Below are 18,828 nucleotides of genomic sequence, written 5' to 3'. Positions count from 1 at the left end.
TCCTAGAACTTTCACTTTAACATTTCCCAGGATGTAGTTGAAAAGTGTCTTTTATTTAAAGTTCCTGCCTCGTAATTTGTAGTCTGAAGACATCCCTCTGACATCATCAGGTCAAAGGAGAAAATTTAAAAAGCTGTAAAATCTGAACAGCGTAGGCAGTCATAGGAATTAACATGAGCCACAAGAGGGTCAGCGGCCATCTCCACAATCTCACACACAGACACACGTGTTATTACCTGAGTTATAGTAAGGACCTTTGTCTGGAAAACCATGAGGTGAGTGAAACAAGGTAAACAAAAACAAAAGAAGAACACATTAAAAACCAGAATCATGGTGAACTGAGGACAAACAAGCAAACCAAATAAACAAAATAACTTTTAGAACTGATGCAGCGACAGAGGCAAGAATATAACAGAGAATCAGTGTGTGTTGTTTGAGTGTATCAGTATATAACTCACTCTGAAGCCTCCTGCTGGCTTGAGTGTGTTCTGCCTGCAGTCCTCTCCTCTGTAGATATGGGGAAGCATTGGGCAGCGGCAAAGAGGAAACGTCATGAAGCTGTAGTTTGTACCAATGAGGCTGATCGTCCAGCAGTGCAGACTCCAGCTCTATCAGAACCTAACACAGGGAGAACGCATTGAAAACATACGTAGAACACACGGAGGACATTTGCACACTGGAAATTCCAAGGTGTGTGATTCCTTTAAATGACTGAAGCATCTGAACCATATAAGGCTCTACGTTTTGAGTTCTTCACGTGTTCTCACCTCTCCCAGGAACTGGCTCTCCTCTTCTCTGACTCTGGCCTGGTCCCAAAGCGTTAGCTCCAACATCCGTTCCCTGAACTCACGTCGGTGAACTGGGGAGTACATGAAGGTCTGGTTCCACCGAGGTTCCAGCGACTTCTTCACCGTCTTCGTCCTACGTTTACTCTTATCACTAAATACGCAGGAAGGAGATAGTCAAAGATCTTTTTAAATGACCAGTTGAAACATTTCATGTCAGACAACGATATGTTCAGCCTATTTTGATCAGGCCTAAGTACTATTACAGCAGCTACGCATGTTACAAATAATATTGTCAAGTCATTAGATGGTAAACAGCAGTTTTATTTGTTGACCTGTCTACAGCTTTCAACTCTGTAGGTCACAAACTCCTGTTACAAAGACCTGGCCTCAGTAAAACTGCTCTGCCTTGGTTCAGAAACTCTGTGTTACAGCAGAAAACTATACATCATGGTATCCACAGGAGATCAACAGGGATCTACTTTAGCCTCAATTTTATTTTCCGTTTTTTATCAACGACTTAGAACAAGAACAAAATCAAGCCAAAACACATTCATATACCGATGACACAATCATTCATACCTTCTCTGAACCAAGCTGGAGCGCTCCTGCAGGAAGCTTAAACTAAACTCAAAGAACACCAAAACTTTGACTTTCATTCGTTCCAGCCTTAAGGCAGCCACTTTTTATAAATATCTAGGCATATCACTTAAGAAAGCGTTAGCTTTTAATGTCCATGTTGACATCCATCCATTCTATATACCCGCTTAATCCAACTCAGGATCACGAGTAGAGTGTCTGTGAGCTGATGGCCGCCATCGGCTTATACACACTCTACTTGTTATATACTTTTAAGCGTGTTCTAAGAACTGCCCTGAAGAAAACCTGTCCCTGATTTATACAATTTTGGTCCCATATTTTTTTTATTATTGTTATTATTATTATTATAATAAATAAAAGGAACAGTCACAAGTAAACAACAAAGCAGGACCTGGAGCTTTTATGAACAGAACCAGACACATCGATTCACCAGCAGAAAACACAGACTAGGAACCTGTTGTGAACTATTGTGATTCATTTATCTTTCTTTACCTTCTGTCTGGCAGGAAGTAGATCTTGACATAGGGGTTACGGGGTCGGCCGTCATCTCGAACAGGAAGTTCTTTGGCTCCAAGAACAGTGACGATCACCTGATGGCCGACTTTATCGTACCACAACTTTATCTATGAAATAAACACCACAGCACAGCAGAATTACAAACCTACACGGCAGCAGAGAATCGTGGAACCATGCCCTGTTGTACTGTGATCTGATCGCTGTGCAGGACATAGAACTGCAAACACACGCGCTGAACAGAGTAAAAGTTTAATCCTGTTGGATTTACAGTAACAGAACTCTGTAGAATAGAAAAGGCCACTGGGCAGAAGCTGAAACCTGGACAACACTAGTTGGTCCATAAAGAACCTATTCATTTGACAAAACACATAGAACAAATAGAAGGTTTCCAGAACCAACATGAACTCAATAATTGGGAACATTTGAAGCATCTAAGAACTTAAAATTTCAACAAATATTACTTAAGACCCATAGAGAACATGGGGAAACCAGAAAGAACCCTACAATAAGCCTGGTCTATAGAACAAATATAGAACCAAACTTAACAGAGGCAGAACCAAGGAAACTTAAGAGACCAGAACTTTAAGATCACAACCAAAGTTCAACAGATCATTACATTAATATAGAATTATAATGGAGGGCCCCGCTGAGCAGCAGAGCTTTGTGAACAAAAGCCACAGGAGGAAGATCTCATGGCAAAAGAAAACTAACTGTATAAACAGAAGCACTGAGAACTGAACCGTGACCCAACAGAACTCTCTTCAAAACATGTCAAACATGAATAAAAAACCAAAAGAACCTCCTTAAGTACAGTGCTACAGGACAGAAGCAGAACCCCCTGTAACAACAGAAGACCTTGGCAGAACTGAGGAACCACAACATGGAACCCTATAGAACAAAACAGAGGATCTATCGAGAACAGCATTTTAAAAAAATTATCCAAAAAAACTGTGACACAAACAAACACAACATGATGCTACTGTATGCTATTACTGCACTAGAGTCATCTGAATCCAAACCGACTGAAAACTAAACTACAGAACGAAGACATGTGGAACAGATAAATCTCGTTCTACTCTGTTCTACGGTTTACCTGAATTCTGGGGACCAGAGGACGCTTGTTTACAGTCTAAAAAACACACACCATCATGAAAAAAAATGGCAGTTAGCTCACTTCTAACTTACTGTGTGGCTATGCAGTGCATGCTGGGTAAACTTACAGAGACTTGTCCGGACAGAACATTGGGGCTCATTGGAGATGTGACAGAGATGGATGGTCCAACTTTCTGAGACTCGAAGGAACTGGAACCTGAACAGAATGCAAGGAGACTCTCTTAAAGCCTCAGTGGGAACCTTGCTATTTCAGGACATTGAGAATCTTCAATTGAATAGAGTGAAGACGGATAGAAAGGTTGTTTTATTCATCTCTATAATAGTTTTTGTATTGCGCTGGTTTTACTGGGAAACACTCACTGGAATCCATGTGGACATGGGTGCTGTCTGCTGCTCTTGAGGCATCTCTAAAAAACGTAAATCGACAACAATCTGTTAACATGACATTCTAATCGAACAAAGGTTTGGGGGAAAATAAAATTAGTCCAAGTGGATCATCTGGAGGCTTTTTAAGACCTAGTCTAAAACAAAACATTGAAATCTGAAAGTTTGACTGTGACCTACCCAATTGGTCGGCACACCACCAGCTCCACCTGTGGTTCTGCCTTGGATTCCATGATGATGTTATAGACCTCATTAAAAGTGGCCCCCTGAAGAACCCGACCGTTCCACTCGAGAACCTGATCACCTGACGTACAGAAGTCACAAAAATCAAAAAAGGGCAAATTCACCCAAATATGTAATGAGAACATTATTTTCCTGCAAATTACAGAAGAAAAACTTGCATGGTTCTCATTTTCAATGACTAATCTAACAGGGAACTCTGTCAATATAAGCAGAATTTATTGAGATTTAATGTTCTTGGAATATTTCTTTTAAATTTCAGTTTGTAGGTAATGAGTGACATGCAGACTCTGCATGGACATCATGAAACAAGTGGAACAGGGGAAATAAATACCAAAAAGGAGCATTTGTAGCAAAAAAAATGATGTAAGTCAATTTATTTATTTAACACAAGTGACAACAGAGCCTCCTGTTTGACTGCACTCACTCAAGCAGCCCCTGTGATCGTACATGAGTTCTCACAGCTCTTTCTGCCCAGCCCAAATAGGAATGAGGTGGTTTGCCTCCCCATTTTCATCAGAGAGATCGCCACCAAGAATCAGCAATTCTTGGCAGTTCTCTCCCCTCCTGATTATGCAGGGCGCTGAGAAGGAGTCATCATTCTACTGTGAGCCTCCCCTATTTCAATGGTGAGAGACGGCAGGGAGCAACAACGACAAACCCTCAGTCAGAGGCACAAAGGGGATTCTTCACCAGTATCTACTCGGTTGTGAGAAACTACACTATTAAACGTGAATTAAAACATTTTTCTGTTTTTAATGTTTGACTCAGCACTCTAAATCATAGTGCAATAATTAATTATTTCAAAAACATTTATAAAGTCCAATATTTTCATAATTGCAGTGCAGATCTCAGAAAAATAAGGTATTTTTGTAGGTTTTTCTTCTAACAAATGTCATACAAACTTCTGATAAAAGCATATAGCTTTCAAGTTTTTCTTAATTGATCTATTCTATATTATTTATCTATTTATTACAATTACAAAGAAGAACACAGATTCTTATTATTAGTCACAGCCATGTAGAGACCAACATTTGATATCTCTCAGGGGATTTTGTCTTAAGCATTTAGGAGAACACAGTGGAGGCATACACAATAAAACTGTAATTAACATGCAGTATCACATCAGATCTATGAACACCACAATTAACCTTCACCTGCCACAGTCAGTGAATGAGTTTACCTGGTCTCAGGTGTCCTACAGTGTCAGCCAGGCTTCCTCGCTTCACCTTGGTGATGAATGCGCAGAGGCGGCCAGACTCTGTCATCTTACCCCCGACAACCTGAAAACATGCAACATGAGCTTAACTTCACCCAGAGGACATGATCGGAGCTGAAAAAAGAAGAAGAAGAATCACCTTGAGTCCCAGCAGCGCTCCTGTATCCGCAGGAACCGTCCCATCCTTCATTCTTTTGTTTAGCACAATTCGACCAATCAGGCGCTCTCCATCTTTGGACGGTTGCCAGGTGACCGGCTGCTAATGTATGCAATGATTACATCAGGTGGTCAATTCAGCCACAAGCAATGACCGTTAAGACTGTTTTTGTGTATTTGCAAGAGCAGAAATCTGGCTGGTTTGACTGATTTAATAAGAAGAAATAAAGTTTTTCTTAATTTACAAAGATTAAACTGATAAACATTTGATGATAATACTGGTCACTATGGAGGGTGAGCAGACAGGTGAGGGCGGAGCTATATGGTAGGACTAATGGAGTGATTAGACCTACCATAGACATGGGCCCAGGCTCGCCGTGCCAGGAACCATGATCCCACCACTGGCTCTCCATGTCTCCTAGCAACCAAAAAAAGGTCAAATATTACAATTAAGGAGAAAAAACTCAGTTTCAAATTTTAAAGAAATTATCATTAGTGTTCTTAGATTTTAATGTAAATCAGAGATCTAGATGAGTGATCAGAGTTCAAAATAAACAAACAGTAGTAGTTCAAGATGAATCCAGACGAGTTTCGCTGCTTTTCCTAATCCACAATTCATTACGTCCACAAAGAACCATGTGAACTTTCTGCTCCATAAAACTACTTTAAAACTTAAGAGGATAAACTGGATGAATAAATTGATCTTTAATTTCAGACTGAAAAGAACCAGCTCACACAGGAACCCTTTTCTGACTGTTAATAATACAAAACTACTCTGTACATGGCCTTCAGTTTGCTCTTGAAGTTATCTGTCAAACCTCCAACCAATCTGAGAACTCTGAGTTCCAGGAAGTCCATATAAATGAGCATTGGGACATTAAAATGCATTCAGACAGGGTCTTAACCTAAAGTTTAACAAAGAGGTCTCTCAAACCTATCATTACTATCAGCTTGTTGCCAGTGAGCAGCTTTAAACTCTCCGCTGTACTCACAGATCTATGTGGACGCCATGAAAGAGGAGGAGGCTTCAGCAGAGGATGAAGAGATGAAGGGGAGGAGGGGAACCTGAAGCTCCTCTGTCCTCCTCCTCACTGGTTCTGAGATTTTGGTTTGCCCCGAGCTCTGCCTGCAGGCTGCAGAGCAGTTCATACCTCTGTAACAAGATTAACTGAGTCCATCTTTCTGCCAGTGTTAGCATGTTAGCATCGTAGCATTAATAATGTTGGTCTGTTTTTATCCTGCCGTTTGTTATCCTCAGTTTAGAAGACTAGCAGTGATCTGATTGATCTGACAGTAAAGCTGGACACCGGCGAGTTGGGGGCAACATCGCAGCATTGACCCCACTCCCTTTCACCAACTTTCTACCAGAGCAGAGATTTAAAAAGTCCAGCAGATCACAGAGAAATCCAATGCCTCCAGGAAGTCACCAAAACTCCAGATCAGCAGGGTTTCTTGTCTACCTGCTAACCAGCCATCTACATGAGTAGGGTCACATATTGTTGGCTGGCAGTCCACAGTCGTGTTGCTTCCTCCACTGTGTGTTTCTATTCTTGTGTCTTTGCACTGACTCCTGATAATCCAAACTCTTTCCTTTTAATCCAATTGAACAACAGCAGAGACGGTGATTCTGTGGCCAAGCAGCACCAGAACAGCTCAGTCCAGGTGTTCTGCCTTAATCAGGATTTGAGTATCCGACAGGTTCTCCAGGATCCTCCAGAGCTCTTTGAGGTTTTCCAGGCATGGACCAGTGAGGTTTATTAAATGTTCTTGTCATTCATCTTTCGGTGTTTTCAGGATGGCAGCATCGGAGACTCTGAGCTGCTCTGTCACCTCTGAACCTGATGGGAGGAGCCATGAGCCTCCAGAGCCAATCAAAGCTCATAATCTCTGACCAGGTGACTTCTGCCCAATGACACAGTCGCAGCAGATTAACCCGTCAGCATGACGCCTGATTTCTTGAGAATCAATCTGCTGCAACTGCAACACTTCAGACAATCATAAGAGCACAACATAACACATCAGAACCCAACAGACAGGTGACGAATCCCTCGAGAGCAAAGAAACAGAGTGGACCTCACTGGAACATCTCAAGAACCCGAATAGAAAGAAGTCCAACAGAACAGGTACAGCACCCTCCAATATCAAAGGAATCCTAAAAGCATTACAACAACTTCATGAAGAGAAAAGGAGTTGAGATTAATGGAACCTCAAGAGAAATTCATAGGACTGAAGCAGAACCAGCTGAACATTAAAAAGATCTGTAGAACTATGAGGAGCAGCGGTACTCTGTGGAACAGACAGAACCTGCATCGAACCTTATGACAGAAAGAGGGACTTAGAGTATTGGAGCAGTTACAAGCTGAGCTTGTAGAACAGAAAGAAACTAATATACACCACTCCCAAACCCACGTAGAGCATGGACCATCACAGCCACAGAGAGAAACAATAAAGAAAACACAAACAGAGCCTTATAAAAAAAGCAACAGCATCCTACAGGACACTGTAAGAGCAACATCAAAAGTACCCCTAAGAGAAGATCTGATCCTTAAAGAACTATACAGACCACTTTCTGAAACATTTGGTACAGTGGTGGAACTGGATGGGAAACCAACTAACAATCCCTGATAACAACAGTGGAACACATGCAAATGTACAAAGAACGTACTCCTTCAAATGAGAAACCTCCTGAAACATTCCTGAACTGTGACATACCCTTGGTAAGACTTAAAAAAGCCTAAAACCCCAACCAAAAATAATCAGAGCAATGGAACAATGAACAGAATTAAGGAAGCTATTTCCAGTATACGGGTTAAGTTCCACCATCATAGGTCATAGGTCACACTGAGCCCTGCTGTCAGCGTTCTCGGTAGGACCCTCTGGTGCGAGGCTGAGGAAGTGCAGGTGAAGCTGGTTGGAGGTGAAGCCAGATTCAGCTGTAAGAAGATTATCACACTGAGCTAATTTAAGTGAGAGACAGAGAACACTCAACTGTCTCCACCTTGTTTCGTCACTCAACTTAAAGCCTGAAAACTCATGATATCAGATTTAGGGTCACATGAACCAGCAACAAAGCCCGAACAAGGCAAAATACTTTCTGTACATCTCCGCTAACGGGCAGGAGAACAGAACAGATGTACTGGTGTCCAATAAAGACGTTCATGCCAACTGTTATGTTGGAATCTACACAAAAGTTTCCATAAAAGCATGTTGTTTATTCCCAGTAATTTCAACATGATTCATCTTCTAGAGTCTAATACGTACATATCTTTAGTGTCTTGCCAGTTATCTTAAGAGCGTGAAAGAGTTACGCTGGACCTCTTTTTCTTGGTTCTTGCAGACGTTTTGCTCCTTATCCGACAGGCTTCTTCAGCTCCAAAATAAAGTTCTAAAAAGAAGTCTTTTGGATTGAAGGTGCAACGTCTTCAAGAACTAAGAAAATAAGTCCTGTGTCCCTTATTCTCCCAGTTAGGATTACCATGACCTGGCTGACTGAAAGCTACACCAACATATCCTGCCAGTAATCACCTCTATACTGTAGCTTTATCATCTTCATTCATTCTGTTTCAATTGTTATCCAAGCCTTTTATATGTAATAACACATCCAGTAAATGAAAATTAAAAAAATAAACAAACATTTATTTTTAAGACTTTTAATCAAAATAAGACTTACGGTTAATTATCTCCATTATGGATTAACCGACCTGCTTGGATTTTATTTTAATTACAATGCTGAAATGAGAAACTTAATGATTAAGTCTAGTCAAAGTAACTTTTGCTTTGTATTTTATTGTCACTGTCAGCATCATCATGGCCATTTGACTACTGTTTTAGATCTTTGAAGCATATTCCCCTTCCTTTACCACCAGTTGACCTACATATCCTTTAAAGATGTTACTTGAGTGACTAATTTTCTTTAGACTGGGATAAACATCCTTTTTTATAAAAGGAATAGAGACAGTTCTGTCCAACAATTCCTTTATGTATACATTTTTGGTGTATTCATCTGTAGCCACTACCTCAAACAGCTGTTATCATAAAGCCATCAACCCTAATGAAACTACTAGTTTGCATGGAGCCACTCACTGTCAGGCTCATCACAGCTGGTGTAGTCGGGTGTGGTCGCTAGCTCCTCCTCCGAACTGCTGAAGCTACCAATCACATGCATCTTCCCCATCATCCGCCCCCTGTGTGTCATTCCGTCACTGACAGGCTTCCTCTTAAGGGGAGAGTTCGGGTCCAGGTGTTGCTGTGGCAATGGGCTGCGGCGGGGAGATGTGGGGCTGCTGTGATTGGCTCCCCTGTCTATAGAGAACGACCTCTGACCTCCAGGTCCAGCCAATCCCTGAGGCCTGTTCTGCCTAATACCTGAGAGGGAATCAACAAGCTAGGGTGAGCGCTCTCACAACACGAAGAAGGCACTAGCAGGGGGTCAGCTGTTTTTTTCCTACCTGTATGCCTGAGGATCAGGTGCTCAGGCTCGGCAGTTGCCAAGGAAACGTCACTGTGGCGGCGCTGGTGGCGTACCCTGCCGACCTGAGCTAACATCCTCATGGCTTCCTCACTTGGCTGTGGCTTCACCGGGTAACGAGCCAGGTTAGGGTCGCTACGGTAACGAGCCTGAAACTCCTCCTCCTGCCGCCGTCGCAGCTCACGGTCGACCATCACCTGGTCCAAGGGGTGGTCCTGATCCAGAAGGAAGAAAGTTTCAACATCAGCCAAGTCTGTCTGTCAGTGTTAAACTATGGTTAATAATAGCTATTATTCAAATAAGAACAGAACCTAGTTTAATAAGAGATCTTCACCAACAATATGATGCAGTGTCATATTCAACATCTGATAAATGTCAAAGAAAAATTATATATTATATGACAAATCATGAAAGCAAAGCACAATAATAGGAAGACAAAACAAATGGTTACATTAAATTAGTTGGTTTTGTGTATATTATCAGAATTTTAGTCTATATCAAAATTTTCTTGAGCATTTAAAAATTTTTGAAATTTCAAATTGTTACTATTATGGTAATAATTACAATTGTTATCATAATCATTTAACAACCCGTTTTCCTAACATACTCACCTGTGAGTGCCAGCGGCCTCTCCCGTCCCTGATTGGTCGTCTTCGGGCCCGCAGCTCCTCCTCTCCATTACCATGGTAGCTGTGCGGCGAGCGAGTGCGACGTTCCAGACCATGGTCAGAGGGCGAGCGAGGCATTCTGCCTCCTCCACCATCATAATACGACCCGGAGGGGCTTCGCCATCTGTCAAACACACAGGAAGGACCAATCAGAGAAGAGGGCACGGAGGAACCTGTTAGATGATATAAACTGTCATGGTTCCACACAAAGTTTGCGCTATAAGAACCTGCTGAGCCTGTGAGCTTCCTCTCCTTAATAATACAACTACTAATAGAAAATGATAATTCTAATATCTGGAGCTCAAATGACATGGACTCTTCATTTTCTTAACAGCTTATTAACAGCAGATATCAAAGGATATGTAGAAAAAGTGTCTAAAAAACTTACTACTTCCATCGGAATTTAGAGAGTAAGTAGTAGCCTGGTGCTGTTGATCAAATGCATTTGATTACTTGATCATCAGAAAGTGTGAGCGCCTCTATAAAAGCAGAAGCTTTGTCAGTTTTCTGGTTCTGAGCATTCAGGTGTGTGTTAACACAAGAACAAGGAAGAAAGACATCAGCAATGATCTTAGAGAAGCAATTGTTGCTGCCCATCAATCTGGGAAGGGTTATGAGGCCAATTCAAAACAATTATGAGTCCGTCATTCTACAGAGAGAAGTGGAAAACATTCAAAATAGTTCCCAGGAGTGGACGTCCCAGGAACTTCAACCCAAGGTCAGACCGTGCAATGATCAGAGAAAGTGCTAAAAACCAAGAGTCTACAGGCCTCAGTTAGCATGTTAAATGTTAAACTTCATAACCTAAATACAGAAAATAATTACCTCAAGTTATTGCAGCTAAAGGTCTTATTCATGGGGTATATTTTCTCTTTTAAATATTGCTTCTGCAGTTTGTCTTGTTTGTCGTATTATTGTCCAGCTGAGGTTGTATTTTATAATTTTACCTCATTTTATCACTTAGTAAGTACAAAATGAGTTATTATTATGCCCTAAAACCTTTACTTACTAATCACTTTAAGGAGGAAAAATGTATTGGGGTCATCAGTCGTTTATGAGCTGTCAGCAGCTTCACTGAGAGAAGGTCGTGTCCCCCCTAAACCCCTAACATGCTTTTGTTTCAATAACTGTTGAAAGTGTCCTACAGCTTGTCAAAGATCAAAGATTAGAGCTAAATTTATAAATCTGACAGCTCTGCGCACCGGATTGGTATGTGAATCGGATTTTTTTTCTTTCTAATAAAACTTTCAAATACTTCCCTGTATTCATCTGGGTTCCTGTGTTGAATCTATGTATGAAGTCATTCAAATTAGCGCCACTTTCAACAGCAACACATCGCTCAAACAGATGTTTCAACATGAGTTGAATTGTTAAGATGTCTGATTGGTTGGGGAGAGAAGAGCACGTTCACATAAAAACTTTAAGATACACCCTGCTGCTGGCGCTTTATGTACTTTAGCTTAAGTAGGGTTTTCCATACAGGACTTACACTTATAATGGACTCAATTTTACATCGCTCTATTTCTGCTTTTATCAACTTAAAGCATCTGAATATTTCTGATTACTGATGCCCTCATGTGTTCAGCAGGTCAATATTGCAGCTGCTGAAAGTAGAGCTGACATACTGTCTTAATTAGTCTCTGGGTAACTCAATAAAGTTTTACGAAAATCTAGAATCACATGTAAAAATATCTAGAATAACTAAGTTTCCAAAAATTAAACAAAAGTAACAGATAATTCAATATATGAGATACGTACTTAGATTAATTATATGTGCCTGGTCAGAGTGTATCAACACACAAGTCATGTGGACGTAGGATGACACACTGACACACTTATTTCAAAAGGGTATTGTGACCAGAAGAGGATCCGAACTACGAGTTTGAAAAAGTTTGAACTGTGTTTTAGGATTTTTTTGTCAGAGATGAAAATAAAGAGCCTCTTACTGTTTTTCTGTAAGCTGTCGAAGGTTTGAAGCTTCATGGCGGTTCAGCACACGACACATTGGCACACAATAACACACACTCAGCAGGTTTATAACTGACAGCTGGAGCACAATAGATGCCCTGCCCACCCTGCATCTAGCCACTCCCCCTCCAGCATCCACTACCTCCCTGACTCCGCCCACACAGGAAATTACATCACTGCGGTTAGCCGCTGCTAGCCTGTGTGTGTTAGCATGCTGTATTTAGCAGCAGCAATAATCCCTTGTGATCTGCAGGATTAATAATCTGTTAATCTGATTACTGTGTGTATTTGTGTGTGTTTGTATGTGTTTGTGTGTGAGAGAAAGAGAGAGAGAGAGATGGGTGGATGATCTGTATGTGCGTGTTGAGGGGAGTAATATAGAGTGGGTGAGCAATCTGTGTGTGTGTGCTGGTGGGCATATAATTGAGACCAAGCCATACCCTAAAGGACCAGTCTGAAGTTTTCTTGAGCCTGCAGACACAACTGAGGGTTAGATAACCCAACACTTTTTATTCTTTTTACAAAATGTTTAACTACAAATTTATCTCCAGAAACCAAATCTACACTAATAAATATTTATTAAATTATTTATGGATCAACTGACTAAGGGATATTTTATTCTGAACTACCAAGTTTAGATAAAGTTTCTCTGATCGTCATGTCAACGTCACTCCCAAATCCGATGTTTTTCCATTCTGTTTAAACTGTACTGTGTATTCATGTTCATATGTTCCGTTAATTATTCATTTACAATATGTAATGATAAAAATAACACTCACTGCTCTGTGGCTCCATTACTAAGGGGCCCTGTGGGCCCTGGTGGCCCCTGTGTCGGTGGATGTGGAGCCCCGTGATCGACGGTCAGCAGCGACGTGTTGGAATGAAACTCCCCCGACCGAGTGAGTATCTCCTGCTGCTTCCTGCACACGTTGCACACCCACATCACCTAAAGCACAGGCCGACACACACACACAAATTAACAACATGGACCCTGTTGCTGGTCAGCACGGATGTGGTGGCTAACTTTGCACATCACAGCAAGCAGGTTCCTGGTTTAAACCTGTGCTCTCTGTGTGAAGTCTGCATGTTCTCTCACAGTCATAAAACATGCATGTTCAGTTAACAGGTGATTCTGCATTAACTGTAATGAGCATGCATGGTTGTTTAGCTCTGTTAGTCTTATCATGAGGTAGCCATAATAAGACTAGCCAATGATAGCTTGAATGCACCTCTAACAGGATAAAGTTGGTGTAGAAAATAAATGTAATGTAATTCTGTTGCCTAACATTTTCTGTAGAGTCACATGAGAGTGAAGAAACTCAATTGTTGAGTTGTTGAGAAACTTTTACAAATAAGGTGGCTCCATCTGGTGTCCAAACACAACAACAACCGCAACAACGAGCAAACGGCACCACATAAGACTGAATACTTATGTTCCTAATTTAGATACGATTTACTTGTTATTCGTGTGATGTGATGGAGTTGGCATAAAGGAGTTAATTCAATCTATAGCACAAAGCTCAATTTGTACAGTGACCCACCAATACACATATTGAACTGATATCTTAGTGTGGATAAATTCACATCCCAAAGGCCAGAGAAGAAAAGAACAATCAAAAAGAAAAAGTAGAAAAAAAGGCTTGAAATAAAATAATTGTTTGTTCTGCAAAGGGAGCCATGTTTACTGATAACCTACATCAAGTTTTTTTTTTAATTCAGCTTCTACAATTGAATTCTGTAAAAAATACTATCAAAATACTATAAAAAAAACATCCAAATATCTTTGGCAAAAAAAATTGAATAAAACAGATAAAATGATATTTTTCAGAGTTGTCATATGGAGTCACATGAATTGGATTTGAGTCGGAGTGGTTCGGAAAGAAATAAATCACATTAATATCTTTAATAATAAGCATATGACAACAGAGGCTAATTGTTCTGAATGATACTTATCAGCAGTCACCTTGCTCAGCTGTCCACAGGATTTCACTTCTCAACCACAGATGACCCAAAACAGTGCAAAGGGATGGATCTGAGACCCATTGTGAACATCTCTGGTGAACTAGTAAGAAGTTCAGCAGGCTAAAAAGTTAGTTTGAAACACCTCTGCTGACATTTTAGATCAGATCAACCATGAATATCTAGAGAGTACTGAAAAGGGCCTCCATTTCTAACAACATATTTTTATAGTGAATAAAACTAATCTGTGTCATAAACTGGACATGCAGAACATTAGATGGATGTCACTATCTCATTGGGGCGTCTAGATGGAGGAAAACATTTGGTGAACTTTAGTGTTTTCATTTATATGAGGAAAATGTGTGCTGTTTGTACGTTATAAAACACTACTTAATTGTAATGATGATTAATCATACATAAACTGTGATAACATAAATTCATAGCTGTTCTCAGTACCTGACATTGATTGCATGGTGGAGTTAAAAAAGTGAACTACAATTTTATTTACTTTGTGAATTAAACCTTTTTTAAATGCTGTTCAGGCTTATACTTTATTCCCTGCACTCACTGTTCTCTGCAGCCAATCACATATGGTTTTATAGGCTATGTATTATATGTATGATTTCATAGCTTTCAATCTGTGTTACCAATAAACTGTTACAGAACATTGGGACACAGTTGGTTGAAGTTGCTTTTTTTCATGTATCTATCTGAGGCTGAGGAATAAAAGATAAAATAAAAGTTAGCAATTCTATCCAGTTTTTAAGAAAACCCTTTGGGGTTTTAGGAGGTCATTTTGAAACAGTGTTTTAGTTTTAGGATACTTTTAAACTCTTTCTACCTACCTAACAAGTTACACGACAAACAATCCGTGCAGAAAATGTCTGAGATTTGGAAAGAAAGATTTGAAGATATTGTTCTGATATGAATACGAGACTGAACAGAAACTAAATCTATCTGTTGTTGCTTTTTGATAGTTCTATTTACTACGACATGCAAACACATGAACACCGACCTTATTGGCTCTCAGTGGGACACGCCCCCCACAGCGGGCACAGAAGCGGCTCTGACAGTAGCAGCAGGCTCGGCCGCAGCCATCAGCAAACTTGGTCTTATGACAGACACCACAAGTAGGAGACTCGGCCCTCGTTGTCTGAGCCGCCGGAGGCTCTTCCCCCAGCTTCTTCACCTGGTCTTTATACATCTCAAACTGCTGATGCAACTTCCTGTGAGGAGGGAGGCGAGATCAGACAGTGGTCTCACGGTCTCACATGACAAATATTCCGTCCAGCTCTACTGAGGTCTGAACAACTGAATGATTCAATCAAGTTTCCTGTTTTGGTCAGTTTATACATCTGACTCGATGAAGAGGCTGAGACAAAGAGAATGGAGCCTTAAGATGTCGGCAGTCAGAGCTCTGCAGAAACAACATTACACAATAAGAGATTCTTCAGTATAGAATGGTTGTCAAAGGCAGTGTGGTTAAATAAAAAAAAAAAAAAGAAAAAACAGGCAGACAGTCCACATTTCTGGGGCTCACTCTAGTTGGGGGTTTTAGTTCGAAATTCTGTAACTCAGGGCCCTTGGTTCCGATCTACTCTATGTCTACTCCTCTAGATTCATTTGTAAAACATCAGAAAGCAGAACTAAAAGACAACACTGGATCTGATTACTATTGGAGCTGAGCTACATGTTTGCAACCCGTCTGATCAGTTCAGCCTCTAGTTTTTTACTCACGTCTGCAACTCGTTGTCAGTCGGACTTTTAACCTGCAGAACTTCGGACACATTGGCAGCAACATTATTGACCAACTGACTGAACCCTGAGAATGGATTCCACCTGTCCAGGTAACACAGAAAGTAAACTGACAGGAAGCACATTTACCAGGGGACGAGGGCAATGTGGAAAACAGGATATAGTTAAATTAATAAAAGAGGCGTGGCCAGGACAGGTGATGTAGATCTGACTGAGGTACTTACGAGGCTGGGGGAGGTTTCACTTCCTCCTGATCCCTGCAGACACAAACATTGTGATGATAATGACGATGACAAAAAATTAAATAAGGTAATGTCAGAACAGAAACAAACAAAAACTGAAACATCAAATAATCAAAAACATGGAGAAACACTGAAATGAGCTGCTGATGTACTTCTCATCGAGGGTTCATACAGTGCTGAGATTTTCTTTTTCTTTTGATTTATCACCACAAGGGGGCATCTGATTATCTGGAATTCATTCTGCAGCAACAAAACAAGACCTAGCACCCTGCCAGAGTCATGAAGAAGCTTCATGTGGTTCTTGGGATCAGTGAAAAGGTTTTAATGTTCTGTAAGGAGCTTCTAGAAACAGTGATAAGATTACTGACATCAATCCGTGGGTCAAAGAGGAGGTTCCAGAGGTAGATGGGGAGGTTCCAGATAGGTTGCTATGGCCTGTTAAAAGCTTTTAGTCATCAGCAGTGAGGTTCTAGTGGTCAGTAATGAGCTTCTACAGACCAGATAGGAAACTCTAGAGGTCTAGATGAGGTAATAAGGGTTTGCCAGACTTTCACTAACGAGGTTGATGGTCAGTGGGCAGGTTCAAGAGATCGGTAATGAGGTTCTAATTATCAGTGAAGACCCTCTCGAGACCTATTGGGAAGTTCCAGATGTCAAGATGGGATAATGTACAAAAGGTTTGTCAGGGGTTTAACTAAGGAAGCTTGTGGTCAGTGGAGAGGTTTAAAAGGTAAATGATGAGGTTCTAGTGGTCAGTGAGAAGCTCCTCCATATCAGTTAGTAGGCCCTTGAGTTCACAAGGTGAGCTCTTGTAAATGGCTGAGGAAGTAGTGGGTATCAATGTAAGATTTTGAGTGTTTGACAAGGTCTTGTACAAATTTGTTAATAGGCACTACTGGAGGCAGGATTGTGGAGGCAGGTGATGGGGTTCTAGTGGAGATCGGTCAGCAGGTTCAAGTGGTCCTAAAGAGGTTCTACAGGTCAGGACAACCTGGACATCAGTGAGAAGTGAACAGAAATAACTAATTAAGTTCAAGAGGTTGTTTGGAAGCTCCAATGGTCAGAAAGGACCTCCTGAAGATCATAAAGGATGTGCTAGAAATCGGTGAGAAGGTTCTATAGGTTGTGAGGAGGCTCTAGTGGTAAGAGAAGTAACCTCCAGATGATTAGTGAGGACGTTTTAGAGGTTTTGTTGAGGTTTCAGTAGTTATTGAGTATCTCCGAGAGACCAGTGAGTAAGTTCTGAATGTCTAGATGAGGTTCAAAGTGTTTATCTAGAGAACAAGGATGCTCAGCTGTTTAGTTATGTGCACTTAGTGATCAGTGAGTAGCTGATCAAAAGGTCAAAAAAGCCATCCCTGGCATCAATGAGGATGTTCTCATGATCAGTGACAAGTTTGAAGAGGTTAGTAAGAAAGATCTAGAGATCTGGGAGGCAGACCAAGAGGTCAGCACGGAAGCCGTTTGTCACATTACTGCCAACCCTCTTCTTCTGGTTTGTTCTCAGTTTAACTTTCACAGGTTCGAGACAGTTTAGTAGCCCACCGCAGCTCTTCCATTGAACACAAACATAAACAACAGAAAGAAACACAAACAGAAAACAGCAAATTAAAGCAGACAAAGACATGTGATCACACTGCCTCTGTGCAAGGCATCAGACCTGGTGCTTGTTCAGCCACGCCCCATTACTAGTGAGTCACAGCAGCTGTCTTTCTTGTAATAACCTTTCAAACACTGGAGTGTTGGTTTGAATTCCACATGGGAACAGAGAGCTCTAATTATTATTGATTCACCTTCTGTGCTTCATCAATCACTTGATTGGACGGCGATGTACATCTAGTCTCTCAGAGTTCAAAGTCTGTTTCCAGCAGCAGAAACAAAACAGTGTCATTATTTTAAGTAACAGAATTAAGAAAAATGCTTAAGCCTTCCTTCAGGCATTATATAAGGAGGAGCAATTTAAGAAATTAGAAGCTGAATCACCTATATCAGCCCAACAATAAAGAGGATAAGGAGAACTTGAGCTCTATTTGTCTTCAGTGACATCTGGTGGCAATGGCTAGCCAAAACACCTCAGTAAATATGCAAAATCATAATTTCGAGTCACACTAGACACCATCAAATAAGTAATATGAAACTCTTATAACCCTTATTCCATACACACTGACACAGGTATCTGACATATAGCTCTAGTGGCTCATAATATAAATGTTTCAGCAGTTAGTGTTTCTGATGGCGTAAGACATTTTACTCAGACACTTGCTTCTGATTATCTTATTATGACATCATGAATTCTTAATAATTTCAGTTGTTTTCTAATTTACCATCAAAATAATTTGCTCTGATTCTATGCATTGATTGATTAACTTATCACTTCTGGAGATTAATCTGTAAATCTATCCAAATTAATTGGATTCACATGAAAAAAATGCTCCAGTTTTCAGAAATCCCAAAATCTTGAGACGCTTTGATCCACAAGAAACCTCAGCTCCAATCCACCAACACCCGCACTAATGTGATAAATGGATTTAGAGTGTAGTCCTATTAAAACCAACAGAAGGGCTGTCTGCGAAAAGCATCCTCAAGGCAAAACCCACCAAATTCTTTGTTCTTGCCAACAACCCGGGCCACAAAGTCTGCAGGATTACAGAAAAAGCTCCCTGAGTTAAGTGCATATACCCCAGAATAAACTACATTACCCAGAATCCTGACTTTCCTGATCCTCCTGCAGCACCAAACTCATAAAAGAAAGAGA

The 18,828-nt window shown here is 40.7% G+C and overlaps 1 protein-coding gene across 2 annotated transcripts in view; it reads right to left on the bottom strand.

The window, feature by feature from the left end:
- LOC140274616 (regulating synaptic membrane exocytosis protein 2-like) overlaps nt 1-18,828 on the bottom strand; it is a 42,147-nt gene that overhangs the window by 21,899 nt on the left and 1,420 nt on the right. Inside the window, exons 2-16 of one of the 2 annotated variants that reach the window (XM_072369967.1) lie at nt 15,092-15,302; nt 12,897-13,063; nt 10,093-10,273; nt 9,462-9,696; nt 9,097-9,378; nt 5,367-5,431; nt 4,997-5,116; nt 4,822-4,921; nt 3,579-3,702; nt 3,375-3,421; nt 3,122-3,210; nt 1,878-2,008; nt 768-939; nt 459-618; nt 237-260 (exon numbers count right to left, since the gene is read on the bottom strand). In XM_072369967.1, the coding sequence (XP_072226068.1) occupies nt 237-260; nt 459-618; nt 768-939; nt 1,878-2,008; nt 3,122-3,210; nt 3,375-3,421; nt 3,579-3,702; nt 4,822-4,921; nt 4,997-5,116; nt 5,367-5,431; nt 9,097-9,378; nt 9,462-9,696; nt 10,093-10,273; nt 12,897-13,063; nt 15,092-15,302 (2,108 nt within the window). Of the gene's footprint in view, nt 1-236; nt 261-458; nt 619-767; nt 940-1,877; nt 2,009-3,121; nt 3,211-3,374; nt 3,422-3,578; nt 3,703-4,821; nt 4,922-4,996; nt 5,117-5,366; nt 5,432-9,096; nt 9,379-9,461; nt 9,697-10,092; nt 10,274-12,896; nt 13,064-15,091; nt 15,303-16,055; nt 16,089-18,828 lie in introns of both variants that reach the window. The other variant, XM_072369966.1, reaches the window with a different exon arrangement.

This window comes from Leuresthes tenuis, unplaced genomic scaffold, assembly GCF_036924035.1.
Source record: "Leuresthes tenuis unplaced genomic scaffold, fLeuTen1.0.hap1 SCAF_18, whole genome shotgun sequence".
Classification (NCBI taxonomy): Eukaryota; Metazoa; Chordata; class Actinopteri; order Atheriniformes; family Atherinopsidae; genus Leuresthes; species Leuresthes tenuis.
Note: the sequence above shows the minus strand (reverse complement) of the source record. Positions and strands in the feature narration are given on the sequence as shown.